General features: G+C 50.3%; 1 protein-coding gene across 8 annotated transcripts in view; it reads left to right on the top strand.

Annotated features, from left to right (window-relative positions):
* SBF1 (SET binding factor 1) overlaps positions 1–17,971 on the top strand; it is a 1,208,265-nt gene that overhangs the window by 918,394 nt on the left and 271,900 nt on the right. For all 8 annotated transcript variants that reach the window (XM_085653743.1, XM_085653740.1, XM_085653741.1 and 5 more), the window contains one exon: positions 166–342. In XM_085653743.1, coding sequence (XP_085509869.1) covers positions 166–342 — 177 coding nt within the window. The remainder of the gene's footprint in view (positions 1–165; positions 343–17,971) is intronic.

The raw sequence follows: 17,971 nt of genomic DNA, 5'->3' as shown, positions 1-17,971 counted from the left end.
ATTGCTTCACAAGTGTGGTATAATAATGTAATCCTTGCCAACCTAGCTCAATATCATGATTGGCTTATAGGTTAGTGTTTTTGTGTGTTTCTTATTGGATTACAGGTAAAGGCCTCTACATTGTCACCAGCTCTGCCCATGGCTAATTAATGTTCTTTTCCACAGGGTGTGAAGCAGGATCCCCTTCAGCTCTGGGAAGTGGTTCCCATTGAGGTTTTTGACATCCGGCAGGTGAAAGCCAGCTTTAAGAAGCTCATGAAGGCGTGTGTTCCCAGCTGCACATCTACAGATCCGAATTTGGCCTATCTGCGCTCCCTGGAAGAGTCTGAATGGCTTTCCCAGGTCTGTTAATTGCATTACCCTTTTCTAAGCTGTTTTGGCATCATTATTCTCAAGAACATACAGAAGCAGGAAAGCAGTATATGATGATAGTAGACACTTAACTGCTTTATTTGGCAGTGCCTTCCTTTAACATGCTGAGTCCACTGTCCAGGTTGTCAGTGTCTTTTTATCCCTAGTTCCTTTTTAGTTTTGCCTATGCCTTTTACAAGCCCTCCTATGTATGATACAAACGCTTCATTTTGAACAATCCAAACATATTTTCATAACTCTCCTAATTCTGCAATCATTGTCACTCTTTCCCAGTAGCCTTCTGTGCTGCCTGTGGCCACATTGAAATCCTGGTTCTCCAGCATTAAATCTTCAATGAAGTTACAAACTTGTTGAAATGGCACTCTTCAGTAAGGCATGCAAATGGAGTACTTTGTGCACTTTTGCAGTCTGTTCTGGTCAGCAGTCTACTTTTCCTTTTGGTCTGTATGGCTAATGGATTAGAGCCCAACCGTGTTTTTTGTCATCTCATTTTGTATTACTCAGATGACTGGGAATATCTTGTGAATTTTAAGCCTCTTGGTTGTTCTGGTTTATATTTAGTTTAAATATTATTCAGTGTTTTGTGACCTTTTGGCATTTATGTTTTTTGGTTGACATGTTTGGCATTTGTGCCATTCGTAGCGAACCTGTTCTATTCTGTATTTGCTTTAGGAGGCTTTTGGTCAGCCTCTTTCAGCCATTGGCTTCTTTTCCCTTGGAATCTTCAGCCATTTACCTATGACATTGCCAATCACATCCTGGATCCGCTGACTGGAGTACTTAGATGTCCCCATGCCTTTGCATTGGCTTTTTAGGTGTCTCCCTTTGCCTCTGTTGGCAACAGTAGGGGCTGTTTTACAGTTTGACGGTCGCCCAGTAGCACTGGGGCACGACTGCAGACAAAAGCCTCAGAAAAAATGGATTCTACAGAAAAAAGGGTTGCTTTATCTTGTGTAGCATCCACATTTCATATACTTGTCTGTACTTGTTCCAGTACACAAATAAGCAATCCAAAAACAATGGTACACAGGTGCAGTCAAACCTTTTTGGCTTTTACCAATGATTATAATTTGGTAGGGATAAAGTATTGGCTTCGAGTCTCAAGAACAAGTGCCAAGAACAGAAGTGACAAATCACATCACTATACTCTTCTGTTTTCACCTCTGGCCATTGTAGGACGCTGGCTCTGTGTATACTACACCAAAATGAGATATGGTGTGCACAGAGTCCAGTGGAGCCCCAAAGGAAGGCTGAGGTAAAAGTAGATAGAACCTTACTCTCTATTTGTGATAGTGTGGGCGAGCAGTAAGGCTTTATCAGAGCGTAGTGTTAAGCGTTTGTTATACACACTCAGGCACCAAATGATGTCACAGACTCAAAGACTGAACTCAGACCAATTTGTTTGTATCCAAAATATTAAGTTATTTTATTTCTAGAACCAAGCCAAGCCTGGTGCAGGCAAGTGAAATAATACTTTGTAAAATGTTATGCAATGTTTTACAGTGGAATGCCAGTTTAAATGCAGTTAGTTGAATTACAGGTAAGTCAATGTTTCGAAATTACTATTCAGTTACTTTACAGATTACTTTGTACATTACTTTGTACATTACTTTTGAAGTTACTTTTTCTACTCAGTGTGATATGCCTAGATATCACACTGTGACATTTCCTAGAGAAAAGGTAAGTAAATCAGTATCTGAAAGAGACACGTTAGTGATAGATTCCTTAACTTAGAATATCCCCAGGCGTCAGACTGGATCCGGAAAGCTTCATTTAGCAGTACCCTAGGTAGCGTCGTGCAGCTCCGCTTCCGTCACTGGCGTCGTAAGCGCCAAGATGACGCCACGGAGAGTACTTAGGCGCCACCCATGCGCGCTGACGTCAGTTCTTTCTTTTTCCACGCCAGCATGCGCAGATCCGGATTGAGCACGTACCGTAGTCTATTTTGACTACTATTTTGGGACTTTTTGTCTCCTCTCTTACTCCTGGTGCAAGTAGGGATGCCCGGCTTTAAGTCCTGTGGGGCCTGCCGCCGGAATATGTCAGTGGCAGACCTCCACGATATTTGCCTCTACTGCTTGGAGACTGTCCACGACTCCCGGGATTGTCAAACCATAGCCCCCAGCGCTTTGCGGGAGCGGCATAGGAAGTTGCTGGGGGTCCGGCATTCGTCACACCGCCGCTCCGGGTCCAGGGGCCATTCCCGGTACCGCTCGCGGGACCGGAGCCGACGCTCCTCCGGCACCAAGTTTTCACCTTCGGATTCTGGTAAGCGACGTCATAAAAAGAAGTCGGAGAAGCGTGTTTGCTCTCCGACGTCCCCCCCGTCGCTCCCTGGAGGCAGACGAGGGGGACAGGCGCTTCGCCCCAGCGGCTCCCCCGAAGCCTGGGAGTCCCACGGCCTACCCGCCATACCCGGGTCCGTCGGCAACTCCCGAACAGGTGCAAGAGTTCCTTGCTACCATGGACCGCCTTTTTAGGCGTCGGGCTCCCGCCGGCACGCCTTAGGGCCCCGCGGTCCCGTGTCCAGATCCTGTTGGGCCGGCGGCTCTGCCACCGGCGTCAGCCCCGGCGCCACAGGATCCTGCGCCAGCGGCTCCGGCGCCACTAGGTTCGGAGTTGCCGGCTCCGGCCCCACCCTTGGCTCCACCCTCGGCGCCACACTGGGTGCCGTTTATTCCTCCCTTGCCCCGATTCCAGGACCATTTTGTTCCGGATTGGGATCCGCATTGGGAGCCGGCCCGACCCCGGCCGGCGCCGTTCTCGGCGCCGTTCGTCTGCTACTGCCCCTCTCTATGCCAGAGGCGGGCGAAGACTGGGAAGGTTCGGAGGACCCCCTTGCCCGGCAATGTGACTCTGAACAGGATTGGGTGGACGACTTGGAGGAGGCAGGCGACCTCGATGTCTCCTCTGAACCGGGGTTCACCTCCCCTGCCTACGATGGAGGAAGGTGCCTCCTACACGATGGTCCTCTGTCAGGCAGCTGAGGCCCTCAATCTTGACCTCCCCACAGTGGTCCTCAAGACCAACCTCCTCACCGAGGTGCTCCAGATGGCGTCTACTTCATCGGAGCCATTGCTTCCCTTCAATGACGCCCTTACCGACGTCCTCTTGGGCACTTGGTCGAGGCCGGCCACGGGGGCCCCGGTGGATAAAAATGTCGCCAGGCGCCACCAACCAGCGCCCGTTGACCCCATCTTTTTGACTACTCACCCTACGCCAGAGTTCCTGGTCATTCAGGCCTCGACGTCACAGAGTTTTTTCCTACGGCCCGCCAGATAACGACTCTAAACGGCTGGACCAGTTTGGGAAGCGGTTGTTCTCTTCGGCCAGCTTAGGGCTGCGGTCGGCGAACACCGCCTGCTTGTTGGGCTGCTACTCCCACGCAGTGTGGGATGTCATTGCTCAGGTGTTGCCTCAGTGTCCTGAGGAGGTGCAGGCTGTAATTTCGCAGGCAATCGCTGAGGGTAAGGATGCGGCTAAGTTCGCCATTCGGTGTGGGTTGGACACCGCTGACTCATTGGGCAGGGCGATTTTTACAACTGTGGCGTTGCGATGTCACGCCTGGTTGCGTTTGACTGGGTTTTTGCCTGATGTCCAAAGCTCGCTCATGGACATGCCCTTTGATGGCACCCGTCTGTTTGGCGACAAGGCTGACAGTGCCCTGGAGCGCTTTAAGGATTCACGGGCTACAGCCAAGTCCTTGGGCCTTTCTACTAAGAGTTCGGCCTCTCCTGGCTTTCGTTCCTTTCGTGGCCAAGGTAGAGGCAGTCAGGCGCGCCCGTCCCCTAAGCCTGGGCAGAACCAGCCCCAGCGCGGCCGGGGTCGCGGTTTCCGCAGGGGCGGGGCGGGTAACCAGCGTGCGAGTCCGTCCACCTCCAGCCCCTCTGCTTCCGCCCCCTAACCTTCCTAATCTCAGCATCAGGGAGCACCCCACGTCGGTGGGTGGCAGGATCCGCCCACCACCTCCCTCACTGGCGCGAGATTACATCAGACAGATGGGTGCTGCAGATAATCTGCCACGGTTACTCCCTTCCCTTTCAATCCTCCCCTCCTGCCATGCCACCTCGGTGCCACCGCATGTCGGGGGATCACTTGGCTCTTCTCCGACAGGAAGTCGCGGCCCTCTTGGCCAAGGGGGCCATTGAGTGCGTTCCTGGTCCGAAAGTAGGGAGTGGTTGTTATTCCCACTACTTTCTGGTCCCCAAGAAGGACAAAGGGGGTCTGCGTCCTATCTTGTACGTCCGGGACGTCAATTGCTTCCTCCGGAAGGAGAAGCTCAAGATGCTGACTCTGGCTCAGGTCTTAGCTGCCCTCGACCCTGGAGCCTGGATGGTAGTGTTGGACTTGCAGGACGCATATTTGCACATTCCTGTCCTGCCAGCCCACCGACGTTACCTGCGGTTCACGGTAGACCGGGAGCATTTTCAGTTTGGCGTGCTTCTTACCAGCGCCCCTCGGGTGTTCATGGAAGTGATGGCGGTGGTTGCAGCTTATCTGCGCAGGTCGGGGGTGTCAGTCTTCCCCTACCTCGACGACTGGTTGTTGAAGGCGTGCTCGCCCCAGGCAGTCGTCAACCACCTTCAGACTGCGGCCGACCTCCTGCATTTGCTGGGGTTCTTCATCAATGTGCAGAAGTCGCACCAGAGTCCCTCTCAGAAGCTCCCCTTCATCGGGTGTTTCTGGATTCGACGTTGTTTCGGGTTTATCCTCCCGAGCATCGAGTCCGGGATATTTAGGCTATGATTCTGACCTTTCAGCCTCTGTCCCGGGTTTCAGTCAGGGTGACCCTCCGGCTCCTGGGCCTGATGGCCTCCTCCATCCTGCTAGTGCCACATGCCAGATGGCATATGCAGGCTCTGCAGTGAGACCTGAAGTTCCAGTAGGCGCAGCATCATGGCAACCTGTCCAATCATGTCCAGATATCGGAGGGCACTTCACGACAATTGCAGTGGTGGCTCACGAATCGCGATTGGGTCAATGGCAGATCCCTCTCCCTTCCCCAACTGGGGCACACAGTGGTGACGGATGCGTCCCTCCTGGGATGGGGTGGCCACTTGGGAGAGGCGGAGATCAGAGGACTCTGGTCTCCGGCGGAGTCCCGGCTCCATATCAATCTGTTGGAGCTTCGGGCAATCCGACTGGCACTGAAGGCATTCCTTCCCTCTGTCCGGGGAAGTGTGGTGCAGGTGTTCACGGACAACACCACTGCCATGTGGTATCGCAACAAACAGGGTGGGGTGGGTTCCTGGACCCTATGTCAGGAGGCTCTGTGCCTCTGGACATGGCTGAAATATCAGGGCATTACCTTGGTGGTTCAACACCTGGCAGGTTCTCTGAACGCCAGGGCGGACGAACTCAGCCGCCGGTGCTTGATGGATCACGAATGGCGTCTGCACTCGGACGTGGCGCAAGGTCTCTTTTGGCAGTGGGGAGAGCCTTGGTTAGGTCTATTCGCCACCGAAGAGAACGCGCAATGTCATCAGTTCGGCACGTTGGAATTTCCAAGGCGGCAACTCCGCTTGGCAACTCTTTTCGCCGCGAGTGGAGTTGCGGTCTGTTGTACGCCTTTCCCCCATACCACTTCTGCCCAGAGTGCTGAAGAAGATTCGTCTCGACGGGGCCCAAGTCATCCTTGTGGCTCCGGATTGGGCACGAAGATACTGGTATCCCGAGCTACTCAGCATGGCAATCGATCCCCCGATCCGTCTGCCTCTTTGGGAGGATCTTCTGTTGCAGCAGCAGGGGACGGTCCTCCACCCGAACCTGTCCAGCCTCCACCTCCACGCGTGGAGATTGAGCGGCGACATTTGACAGCTTTCAATCTTCCTCCCGAAGTCTGTGATGTCATCTTGGCAGCCAGGCGTCCCTCCACTAAAACGGTATACGCCTGTCGGTGGAACAAATCTGTGGCATGGTGCACAGCGAAGGCTGTGGATCCCCTTTCTGCCCCTCTTTCGGAAGTTCTTCTGTTCCTGCTTTCCTTGGCCCGGCAGGGCTCTGCTCTGGGCACTCTTAAAGGTTATCTTTCTGCCATTTCCGCCTTTCTCCGGCTTCCTGATCAGCCTTCCCCTTTTAAGTCTCCGGTTGTTAACCGTTTCCTTAAAGGCATTATGCACACGTTTCCTCCTGTGCCGTTCATCATACCTCAATGCGACTTGAATCTTGTTTTGACCTATCTGATCTGCGCTCCTTTCGAGCCCTTCATACCTGTCCTCTGTGTCTTCTCACTCTCAAGACGGCTTTCCTGGTAGCTATCACTTCTGCCAGAAGAGTGAGTGAGCTCCAGACTCTTTCTTCCAAACCTCCTTTCCTTTCTGTTCATCCGGACAAGGTGGTTTTAAGGACCTGTCCTTCTTTCTTTCCAAAGGTTGTCACGCCCTTCCACATCGGGCAGACCATCACTTTGCCCACCTTCTTTCCGCCTCCGCATCCTTCAAGGGAGGAGGAGAGGCTCCATCGTCTGGACCCAAAACGTGAGCTTGCGTTCTATCTGCAGCGCACACAGCAGTTCCGGGTGGATGACCAGCTCTTTGTTGGCTACGTGGGCGCCAAAAAAGGTTGGGCCGTGCACAAACGAACCATCTCACGTTGGGTCTTTCTGTGCATCAAAGCATGTTACTCCTTGGCTAAAAAGGAGCCTCCTGTGGGGCTGCGTGCCCATTCTACCAGGGCAACTGCAGCCACTACTGCCTTGGGACGCGGCGTTCCCTTGCAGGACATTTGTCAGGCAGCTACGTGGGCCTCGCTGCACATGTTTACCAAGCATTACTGCCTTGACAGTCAAGTCCGGAGAGACAGCTTCTTTGGCCGTTCTGTTCTCTGTGACTTTCTGGTGTAATTTGTTCGCAGACCCACCACCTGGGTTGGTATTGCTGGGGTATCTATTCTAAGGTAAGGAATCTATCACTAACGTGTCTTTTTCAGATGCACAAGTTACTACTTGTGTGACTATATATTTGTAAGAGACATTAGTTAGTGATAGATTCCTTACCGCCCCACCCATCCTCCCCGTTCTGCGAACTGGTTACTAGGGTTAAGCTCATCCCTCTTAGGGCCCTAGTCTTCTGCACCAATGGTCAGTATCTTGTATGGCTCTGCGTTCCTGGCGCGGAAAGTCGTGTACAGAACTGACGTCAGCGCGCATGGGTGGTACTCTCCGTGGCGTCATCTCGGCGCTTATGACGCCAGTGACGGACGCGGAGCCGCACAACGCCACCTACTGACACGCAGGTGTACTGCTTAGCGAAACTTTCCGGATCTGGTCTGACGACTAGGGAAATTCTAAGGTAAGGAATCTATCACTAACTAATGTCTCTGGAAGATATATCGTTACACAAGTAGTAACTTGTGCTTTTGTACATTTGCAGTCTTTCAGTGTTTCATGCAAACCAACTCCACACTTGAAAGAATTTTCAAGGAAAACAGTCATTGCAATCATATGGGAGGAAAGGAAGTTATCAGTTTGCAGGTAAGTACAAGTTTGTGGGAGTTGGTATTCTTGGGTTAGAATCAGGGTTCTCCCAGGGTCGAGGATGCACTCTCAAAGCACCCTCAGTGGCACTAGGGTGGCCGGGTGCAGAGTTCTGAAGCCCAATGTTATCCAATGGGGGATAGGGAGCCTCTGGTTAGTGGCTGCTCACGAGCAGGCCACAAGGTTGTGGGAGCAAAGCTCCCGGTGTTAGGCTCAGGGCAAAGGGAGATCCGAGTTAGCACCAAAAGTACACCCGCAGCAGCGCCGGAACGGCTGGGTGCAGGGTGCTGTTTTGGCATTTGGTGCCCTGTTGATTTCAATGGGATGCTACTGTTGCAACAAAGACTGCAAGCTCGGGGACAAAGATGTTCTGGAGGTGACCATTGGTTGGAGAGGTAAGTTGGGCTGCCTGGGAATGCCTGGACACCTTCGTTTGGGCCACCTTAGGCCGTGGGACGTCGGGTCTTTAGGCGTCTGGTTTTCTTACCAGCACTGGTCGCGGTTAGGGAGATCCTCCAGAAAGAGACTGCAGGCGTTGTTTGGATACTCGAGGCAGGTCAGAGGTCACCAGATCTCAGGTCAGGATTGCTGGGGAGACCTCCACATGCTGTTGGGCCACTCGAACTCTGGCCGTTTGCATTGGGTGCAGAGTGGTGCAGACTCGCAGTTTTGGCCAGAGTCTTTGGGTGAGCAAATCCAGTGCTCACAGGAGACAAAGTCTTGGGTTTGGAAGGCACGGCAGATCCTTTGCGTTCCTAAGGCTGCTACCTGCAGGACACACCGGGATTTCGCTGGAGCAGGTTCGAGGTGAGGACAGGCCGATAGGGCTGGGGCCAAGTCAGTGGGTGTCCTCCTCGTCTTAGTTTCAGCCTGGCTTCGTCTTCTCTTCTTCTGGTCGGTTCTGGTCTGAGGAGGCAAGGTTTGGTGTTGCCCATAAATACTAGATTTAGGGGCGTTACAGGTAAGTAAAGTTGGGACCAATGGGTCCCATCATTGGGGTGGGTAGAGACCTATTATGCCACCCTCCAGTGGGAGAGAGGCATATGCCTCTCTCTGGTTGGCTGGATCCCCCCCATCTGCAAGATGGCTGGGTCTGACAGTTGTGCTTCACCTTGCCTCCCCCACCTGAGGGGTGGGGTTGGCAAAGGTGGGCACTCCTCACTTGGTTTTCCTGCCGATGCTCCTGCCCAAAGTGGGGGTCAAAAACGGTGGGTGCCAGTTGCTTGAAGCAGCAAAGGGCTGGGGTAGCTCACCAAGGCAGCAAACCTTTGAAGCTTCCCCGTTGTGGACCTTGCTCATCCTGGGGGCTTGGCACCTTGTCCCCGTATGTGCATTGTTTCAGACCCCTGCCACCCAACCGAGAGCAGCAGGCTCCAGACCCAGGGGTTTAGCAAAGGTGGGCACACCTCCCTTTCTCCCTTGGTTTTACTGCCAATTCTCCCACCCAAAGTGGGGGTTAGAACTGGTGGGAGCCAGTTGCTGTAAGCTGCAAAGGGCTGGGGTAGCTCACAAAAGGGGCGAGCCTTTGAAGCTTCCCCATCGTGGACCCTGCCCTTCCTGGGGGAGGAGGCTTGGCACCTCGTCCCAGGATGTTCATTGTTTCAGACCCCCGAGAGCAGTAGGCTCTCGATCCAGGGCTCCAGAAACATGTCTGGTGGTGGCAACTGGCGAGCAGCCACTCAACCAGGACACTAGAGTTAGGTCCTTTTTCATGGGGGCATCTCTAAGATGCCCTTTGAGTGCATATTTTTTTAATTAAATGCCACACTGGCATCAGTGTTGGTTTAATGTGCTGAGAAATTTGATACCAAACTTCCCAGTTTTCTGTAATTCCATTATGGTGCTGGGGAGTTTGTAATGACAAACTCCCAGCACTATATTCTCTTAATGGCATTACTGCACCTACAATGTCTAAGAATTGGCTTAGACTCTGTAGGGTACAGGGCTCATGCACCTGTACCCTCACCACTGGTAGAGTGCCCCCAGCTAGAGGGGTGGCTGACCTATGCCAGGGCAGTGGGTTGTAGGCATGGCACACAGGGATGTGTGTCATGTCGACTCTTTACTTTGTTCTGTACCAAAACACGCAGACTTGTGTGTGTGTGTGTACACGTGTGTGTACACGTGTGTGTACACGTGTGTGTACAGGGCTTCTAAGGGTGGAACAATAAGTGCTGCAGCCCTTAGAGGTCTTCCCTGGCCACAGTACCTATGGTACCTTTTACAAGGGACTGACATGTGGCCAAAGAGTGCCAATTGGGTTTTGTCTTAATGCAGTTTAGGGAAATAACATAGGCTCTGGATACCTGATTGGCAGGAACCCAGGGCAGACTCAGTCAAAGTACATCAGCAGTTTGGCAAAAAGTGGGAGCAACCATGAAAAAAGAAGGCACTTTCTTACAGCCATCCTTCAAAGTGTGCTTCAAATGTATACCGATTTTTCGTATGGGTCACTGATTGTACTTATGAAAACAAGTGCTTCATCATGTTGGATTGAAAACCACTTTTCTAAGTGTCAAGATGTGACTGTGGTAGTTAGGCATTCAATGAGAGATAGCATGTTTTGTGTAGGGGCACTAATTTGCACATACCGACTGCCTCTGTGGATGCAAGGTGCTGGCTGATAGCACAATAAGTTATGTGCACCAGAATTAAATAGCAGCTCAGCCTTTTTGCCTTTCTGTTCAGATATGGCATGGGTAAATATTCCACATTCCAAGGAGGTTCTTGTCTGCCACACTGTACCAAGAGGTGTATCAAAGTGGAAAACGTTGTGTGAGAAGTAGGCAACCAGATTACCGTTTCTTTTTCTTAACCTTTTTAAGAATATGGTGGGCATTAAGAGGTCATTCTCTTTTGTTAGTCGCTGGTATAGCATTGTTTTGGATTAATTAATTAACTTTGAAGTGACTTGTATCATTTGCTATCTGTGTAAGGCATTTGTATGCCTTAAACTATTCGTAATAAACTATAGTTAGAGGCATCTGTGGCTGTGCATATTCCAACCATTTAATATTGGGCCCGGATGTGTGTAAGCTGGAATTCTGCTCGAGCCATGAGGTAGTGTGACTCCACCTCATGCTGATAATGTGCATGGTCATCGACTTCATTGTTAGATTGTTTTCTTTTCACCATCTAGTTCGGACATGTGTTCCCATGCTCCATGTCAGTACCTTGGTGGTGTTCCTACTGATTCACGGTTCCTCCCCCGGTATTGTCTGTGATTGCAATTCTTTTTCTTCGCATTTGGTTGACACCTGAAGTTTTGTCTGCTGCAGACCTCCGGTTGACTTCGACCCCTCGCTGGGTCTCACCCTTTAAGACCTTTCCCTGTCTGCTTGCTCTGCAAACACCATGGCACACTGGTGATTGAACAGACGCCTTTTTGATACTGCCCTCTTGTCATGTGAAATACCCCTGGGCCTATCTCCACCAGGTCTGTAATCTTTGACTCTCGCCTGAGCACAACGAGGCCTCCTGCAACACCTGTTGCTCTTTCCATTTGGAAAAGACTCTTCGAGACCGCAGATCCCATCAGCTTGAGATTTCGAACAGTTGCGGAGATAACAACCCAGACCTCTTCATCACCCAGGACCCCTGGTGGGGAACATCGCCCGGAGCCATCAACCGCCGACGAAGAGGCCTACTCGCCCAACGCCAGTTCTGGCTCCGATCTCGAGATTGAAGACCTCCCACCTGCTTAACCAATCGTGAGTACGGTCCCCCCTTCCTTTCCTCCTCAACAATGCTTCGACTCCAAGCAACCTCTCCATAGGGGTTGTACAACTGCTCTGGACCCACTTAGACAGGCTTCCGGGCCCCAGTGACTTCAGGCCATGAATGGCACCGACCAACCGCTTCAGACTCCATGCCGAGCCTCGGCTTGACGTGGAAGAAGAATTAAAGCTGACTCATTCCACGCCTTCCGGTTCAGCGCTGACCTAAACGTTAAATCTGAAATCGCCGGCATTGAATCCGAAATAGATGCCAGTGCCGAAACATTTGAATCGTCGAACTGGTCTTCCAAAAACTACAGGATGAACTCTGCGCCCGCCAGAAGCACATTGTCATCCACCCCTGACTGGCCAAATCCTTACGCCGCTGTGAGCCTCTGTTACTCAGCCTTCTATAAGATAGCTTAGCTTCGAGAGGCCCTGTACCTCCCTCTGACCGGCCAAGCAGCTGCACAAGAAGCACAACAAAGCCATCAGTCCTCTTTCAGAGACTCAACTACCTGTCCCCTCTACCACACTTCCCAGTCCCCAAGCCTCACCCTCTCCACCTGCCTCTCCTGCTGACCCGCTCTCCTACACACCACAGGGGTCACCACGTGTGGTTGACATGGCGGGGGGACCACTTATGACATGAACCCTACAAGGAAACCCCTGGGATTCATGTGACATAGACTGTACAGGAGATAGAGACCTGGATCTCTACCCAGCCCATCTCTGCCCTCCGCAGGTACGGCCACCTCATATCATAGGGTGAACATGCACAAGTTAACCTATTTAGGAGGACTTCCTCTTCAAAATTCCACCGCTTTATGCAGTACTTGCCCATGCAAAGAGCCGGTCAAGGCTCAGGTAATCACCCCCCAAGTCAGCAAGAAGTATAAAGCTTCACCATCGGACACCTCTAACATTAAGGGCCAAATCCCTTTCGATTCCCTAGTACTGCATACTGCATGCAGACAGACCAATGTACACGGTACCGGCAACGCCTCACCACTGGACGTAGAAAACAAGTACATAGACTAAGTTGGCAAGCACAGTGCAACCAGACAATCATTGACATATTTCCCACTCCATCGGCTTGCTTTCCTGGTATGACCGGGCCCACTGAGATGAAACGGAGGAACTCCTCCAGCATCTCCAAGCGGAGCACCATAAAAGAGGGCATGAACTAAAATGGAGGGCAAGCTCATTTAGAATACTACCATTCTTTGTGCCCTGGATGCTGCTGATACCGCCACTCAGGGCATCAATTCAGCGTGCTCCTCCGCAGACGCGCTTGGCTCCATGTCTCCGGCCTCAAGCCAGACATTCAACAACATCTCCTCAACCTGTCCTTTGATTGGCTACATCTCTTTGGGCCCCAGGTTGATGAGATGTTGAAAAAGATAAAGAAAGACACAGAGATGGAGAAGGCTACGGGCACCTTTCAAACGTCTACCCCTCAATGGGTCTTTCGCCAATCAGCCTATCATGGAGGCACCAAAACCACCTCCCCTGAAACTTCCACATTTTTCCAGCATCAGTCAGCCCAGCAACCCTCCACAAGGGGCTACTTCAGAGGTACCTATCTTGGTAACATGGTAGAGGCAAAGGCAACTTCCCAAAGAAGCTGCCCCAGCCAAGCAATGACTTTCCACTCCTTTCCCCCCGACCACACATCATCTGTTAGGGGACGACTTTAGAGGTTCTTTCCCACTCGGCAATACGTCACCTCAGACCAATGGGTATTCAACATTCAACACGGTTACTGTTTGAAGCTCACGTCCACATCTCCCAACATACCATCCCACAGATTCATCCTTTCCCCAGAGCACCAACTCCTCCTTTGTGAAGAGGTTCAAGCACTCCTTCTCAAAGGGGCTATAGAGCCTTTGCCACAACACCTACACGCTCATGGGTCCCTCAGGCCCATTTTAGACCTTAGGCCCCCTCAACTAGTGTATACTGTGAGAACATTTCCACATGATCCATTTTCAGCAAGGCAACTTCATGGCTGCACTTGACCTCAAAGACACCGATTCCACATCCTGCTACATCCAGCGATTACTATCAATAGAAGGTGCTACCTTGTAGGAGTGGCTGCACACTTGAGAAGACTTGGAAGATTGGCTGATAAAGAGTGCTTTACCATCAACTCTGTATAGCTGTATGTTGACAGGTTAGTGGAGTCGTGGTACTTGTTCCCCTACAAATCATGCCCAGTTTTTAATACCAAGTGGTACCCTATCAAGTAAAAGCCATACTGGGTTATCACATTATTTTTTAACATATTGTGTGGATCCTAGGTCAGAATAAGTGCCTTCCTGTTCTCGGGGCATAGGCCCACTCTCTATCAAAACAAATAAGTTTGGAGAGTGTGCGGATGTCTTATGATGAAGCATGACTCCTGGTAGGTATGTGAGGAATTCCCATCAAACAATTTGTGTGTGTTTAAAAACAGACCAGTAAGGATGAAATAATACGTTGTAAAAATTATAATCTCACTCCGGTGGCCTTTGGATGAAACAGATTTCTCGACATGGACCTCTTTGCCACAGCAGAAAACACAAAATGCCCAAACTTCGCCTCCAGATTTCCACATCCAGAGTCTATGAGCAATGCTCGATGGAATTAACTGGTCAGGGATATTTGCCTATTCTTTTCTGCCTCTCCCCCCACCTACCTGTTTGTGGCTCAGAGGCTTTGGCAGACCTCTTTCACCCTCATCCTAGTGGCTCCCACCTGGGCCAGACAAGACTGCTTTACCACTCTCCTCAAGCTCTCTTTGGTTCCGCACAAAATGCTACCCAACAGGCTGAACCTTCTCGCACAGAACCATGGAGAAATCAGGCAACCTAACCCCAGTAGCCTCAACCTGGCAATTTAGCTACTGATGTCTTGGAATTCAGCTACCTCAATCTACTTCCTAAATGCATGAAAATTCTCAGAGGTACGCAGGCCTACTAATCGTGCCTATTATGCTGCCAAACGGAAAAGGTTTGTCTGTTACTGCCTCTCAAATCACACGGACTCTTTAACAGCTAGCGTCTTTAACAGCTACCGTCCAACACATTGTCTGCTATCTGCTACACCTACAAACCTTATGGACTAGCCTTCACCTCCATCTGGCTACACTTCGCTGCTGTGGCTGTGTATCTCCAAAAGAGGCGATACCAAAGGGGATGATGGACGGAGCGTTTGAGCAAATCAAACACTCACCCCCAGTCAACTGATCTGGGTTTAATCCATCATCATTCTTTAGCTCACTCCACCACCCCAGTTCAGACATGGCCATATGCAAATCAGTCTGACCCTGTGCCTCATGGGAACAGTCCAGCCCGAACTGCCAAGCCATGTGTTCCCTGGAATGGAAACAAGCATTCTGGGACCGGTTTCGGTTTCATAACCCTCATCAGCCAGGCTATCTTGAAGCCAGTGGCAAAGTGAGCAAGGGACCCATGTCTGGGCATACCCTGCCAACTTAGGGCGAACAAAGCGATACCAAAGGGGATGATGGACGGAGCGTTTGAGCAAATCAAACACTCACCCCCAGTCAACTGATCTGGGTTTAATCCATTATCATTCTTTAGCTCACTCCACTACCCCAGTTCAGACATGGCCATATGCAAATCAGTCTGAACCTGTGCCTCATGGGAACAGTCCAGCCCAAGCCATGTCTTCCCTGGACTGGAAACAAGCATCCTGGGACCGGTTTCGGTTTCATAACCCTCATCAGCCAGGCTATCTTGAATCTAGTCTCCAAAAGAGGCAACACATTCCCCTTGTTAGGATACCAGTCATAAAATCTTTTATGGAAGGACTCGAGTCATTGCTCCACAGCTACTTCCTGGCATGGAATCTCAGCATTGTCCTTACGACAAGATTCATGAGTCCTCCGTTTGAGCCACTCTAATCATGTCAACTTTAATTTCTCTCTTGGAATGGTGTGTTTCTAGTGGCTATCACCACACTCAAATGTGTCTGTGAGCTCCTAGCCTTAACACTAGAAGAGCCCTATTTCAGATTCATAGAGATAGGGTTGTCTTTCACACTAACCCTAAATTTCTTCTTAAGGTGGTCTCTCCTTTCCACCTTAATCAGTCTAATGAACTCCCAGTTAACTCCTTAACCTGACTGAGTTGCTCTTCATACCCTAGAGCTGTTAAACTGGCCATAATGTATTATATGGACAGCACAAAACAGCTCTTTGACGTTTTTTCCGAGCTACATAAAGGGAAATCTTTATCAAAGTCAGGCATAGCCAGGTGGATAGATAACTGGATCCAGACATGTTATGCAAAAGCTAGGAGAATTTTGCCTGTTCCCCCTAGAGCCCACTCTACTAGCAAAAAAGGGGCCTCTATGGCCTTGCTAGGAAACATCACCGTAACTGACATTTGTAAAGCAGCTACTTGGTCTACACCACAGACCTCCACTAAACACTTCTGGGTGGACAAACTAGCACGCCAACAAGCCAGTTTTGGTCAAGCAGTGCTCAGTACCCATTTCGAGTCTTCTGCAGCACCTACAGGCTAGCCACAACTTACGGCAGAACTGCTTTACAGTCTGTGCACCGCTTGTGTATCTACAGCTAGACATTCCTTAAACAAAAAATGTTACTTACCCTGTAAGCATCTGTTTGTGACGAGGTTACAGAGATAGGAGGCACAAAAAGGTACGTACCACAGTGAAAAAAACATGCTCATAAATTGCAGCAGAAACGACGACATTGGACTTTTTCACTTTCAGAAATGTTTATTTTCCATGTTAAAAACACAGAAGGATTAAGACTGCCCCCCTATTACGTGCATCTACCTAGGCCTTTGTGGAAGTAACTAAAATGCTGCCTGAGGCCTCAGAATGTGTAACATTGGACATCACATTACTTAGCTTGAGTCACCTTTGACGCCCTTTTCCTGCTGCAGCAATGTACCTTTATTGTACATGTAAATTGTTCTTCTTTGTGCTTGTAAGGAAATGTCACTTTTTGTATGGTGACCCCAAGGTTTTTGGACTGATGCTGCCGGTTTTTCGATCCGGAGTTATTTGAGGCCTGCTAACCAAACCTTAATGCCTGTGCCCTTACCCTTAAACTGATATGTCGAATTGGCGTTACCCAATTGACTGACCTGTAAGTTCCTTGTAAATGGTACCCAGGGCATGTAAGTTAGTCCTGGGGGGACCACTCAAGTGTTGGCTCAAAAGGCGGGTTTCAAAGGAGAAGCCACCTTTGAAGGTCAAATGGGAAACACTTGGGAGAGGGGCTGCTCCATTGTTCAGGCAGGCTGGTGCTTGTGACAGAGGAAGCCAGTTGCCAAACCGGTTTTCCAGGGGCATATAGCTTCCTTGGTAGCCACACATCTTTTTTGGGCTAGGGAGCTCCACGCGCCTGGAGAAGGGATATTGCCATATTGGAAGTGGCCAGAATGGGGCATCCTGGAATACCCAGATGCAAAACTTCGTAGGAAGTGGTTTTTAGGTGGGAGGGAACCTGGTAGCCCATTGGCTACCAACCGCTTTGCACCCTGACAGCATTTTGTGAGCATAAGTAGGGCCCCCCCAAACTCAGATCTTGAATGGACTGGCAGAACAATGAGGAAGAACTGCCTTGCTGTGCCATGGAAAGTTTACGGAAGACCTTTTACAAACTAAAAAGTCATGCTAGCGTTTGGAACACAAATGGCGGAAGAACTATTGCACTTTAGACAAAAAAATTTACCTGCTTGCGTTAAAGCAATACCATAAGATGATTAGACATTATTTTTCACACAAAAGATAGACCAGGCTAAAAACACTCCTTGCAAGATTTTCAGAATTGTTAAATCTCCTACATCCCTGGACGCAGTGTTAGCTGTCAGAGCACCTAGTATGAGTAGCTGTGATGAGATTGCCCACTTTTTCTCTGATAAAATCTCATCTCTATATGCCTCTTTCCCAGCAACTGTTAAGAACTACTGCTTCTTTCCACCAAATAGGAATTCCGATCCCTCTCCAGATGGCTCCATTTCGATTAAGAGCATCTCCGTGGAAAACCTATGCTCCCTGCCGGCCAAAACCAAATCAGGTTCCCCACTAGACCCTGCGCCCCGGCTATCTTGGAACAGGGGCTCACTTCCCTTGCTCCTAGATTATGTTGCGTGCTTAATCTGTCGTTTGAAACCGGTTCACTTCCAGCTGAGTGGAAACATGCAATGGTGATTTCTCTCCTCAAAAAAACATCTCTAGACTCTTCTAAACCCGGAGAACTTTCGCCCAATTTCGTTGCTTCAATTTCTGGCGAAATTGGCTGAAAAGCATGTCGATTTTTAACTGCCGAAGTTCATTATAATTTATAAAGAACAATCTCCTTCGTGAGACTCAATTGGGTTTAAGGCCACAGTATAGCATGGAATCTGCCTTGCTTCTAGCCTCA

The sequence above is a fragment of the Triturus cristatus genome, chromosome 4_1, assembly GCF_964204655.1.
Source record: "Triturus cristatus chromosome 4_1, aTriCri1.1, whole genome shotgun sequence".
In the NCBI taxonomy this organism is placed as follows: Eukaryota; Metazoa; Chordata; class Amphibia; order Caudata; family Salamandridae; genus Triturus; species Triturus cristatus.
Note: the sequence above shows the minus strand (reverse complement) of the source record. Positions and strands in the feature narration are given on the sequence as shown.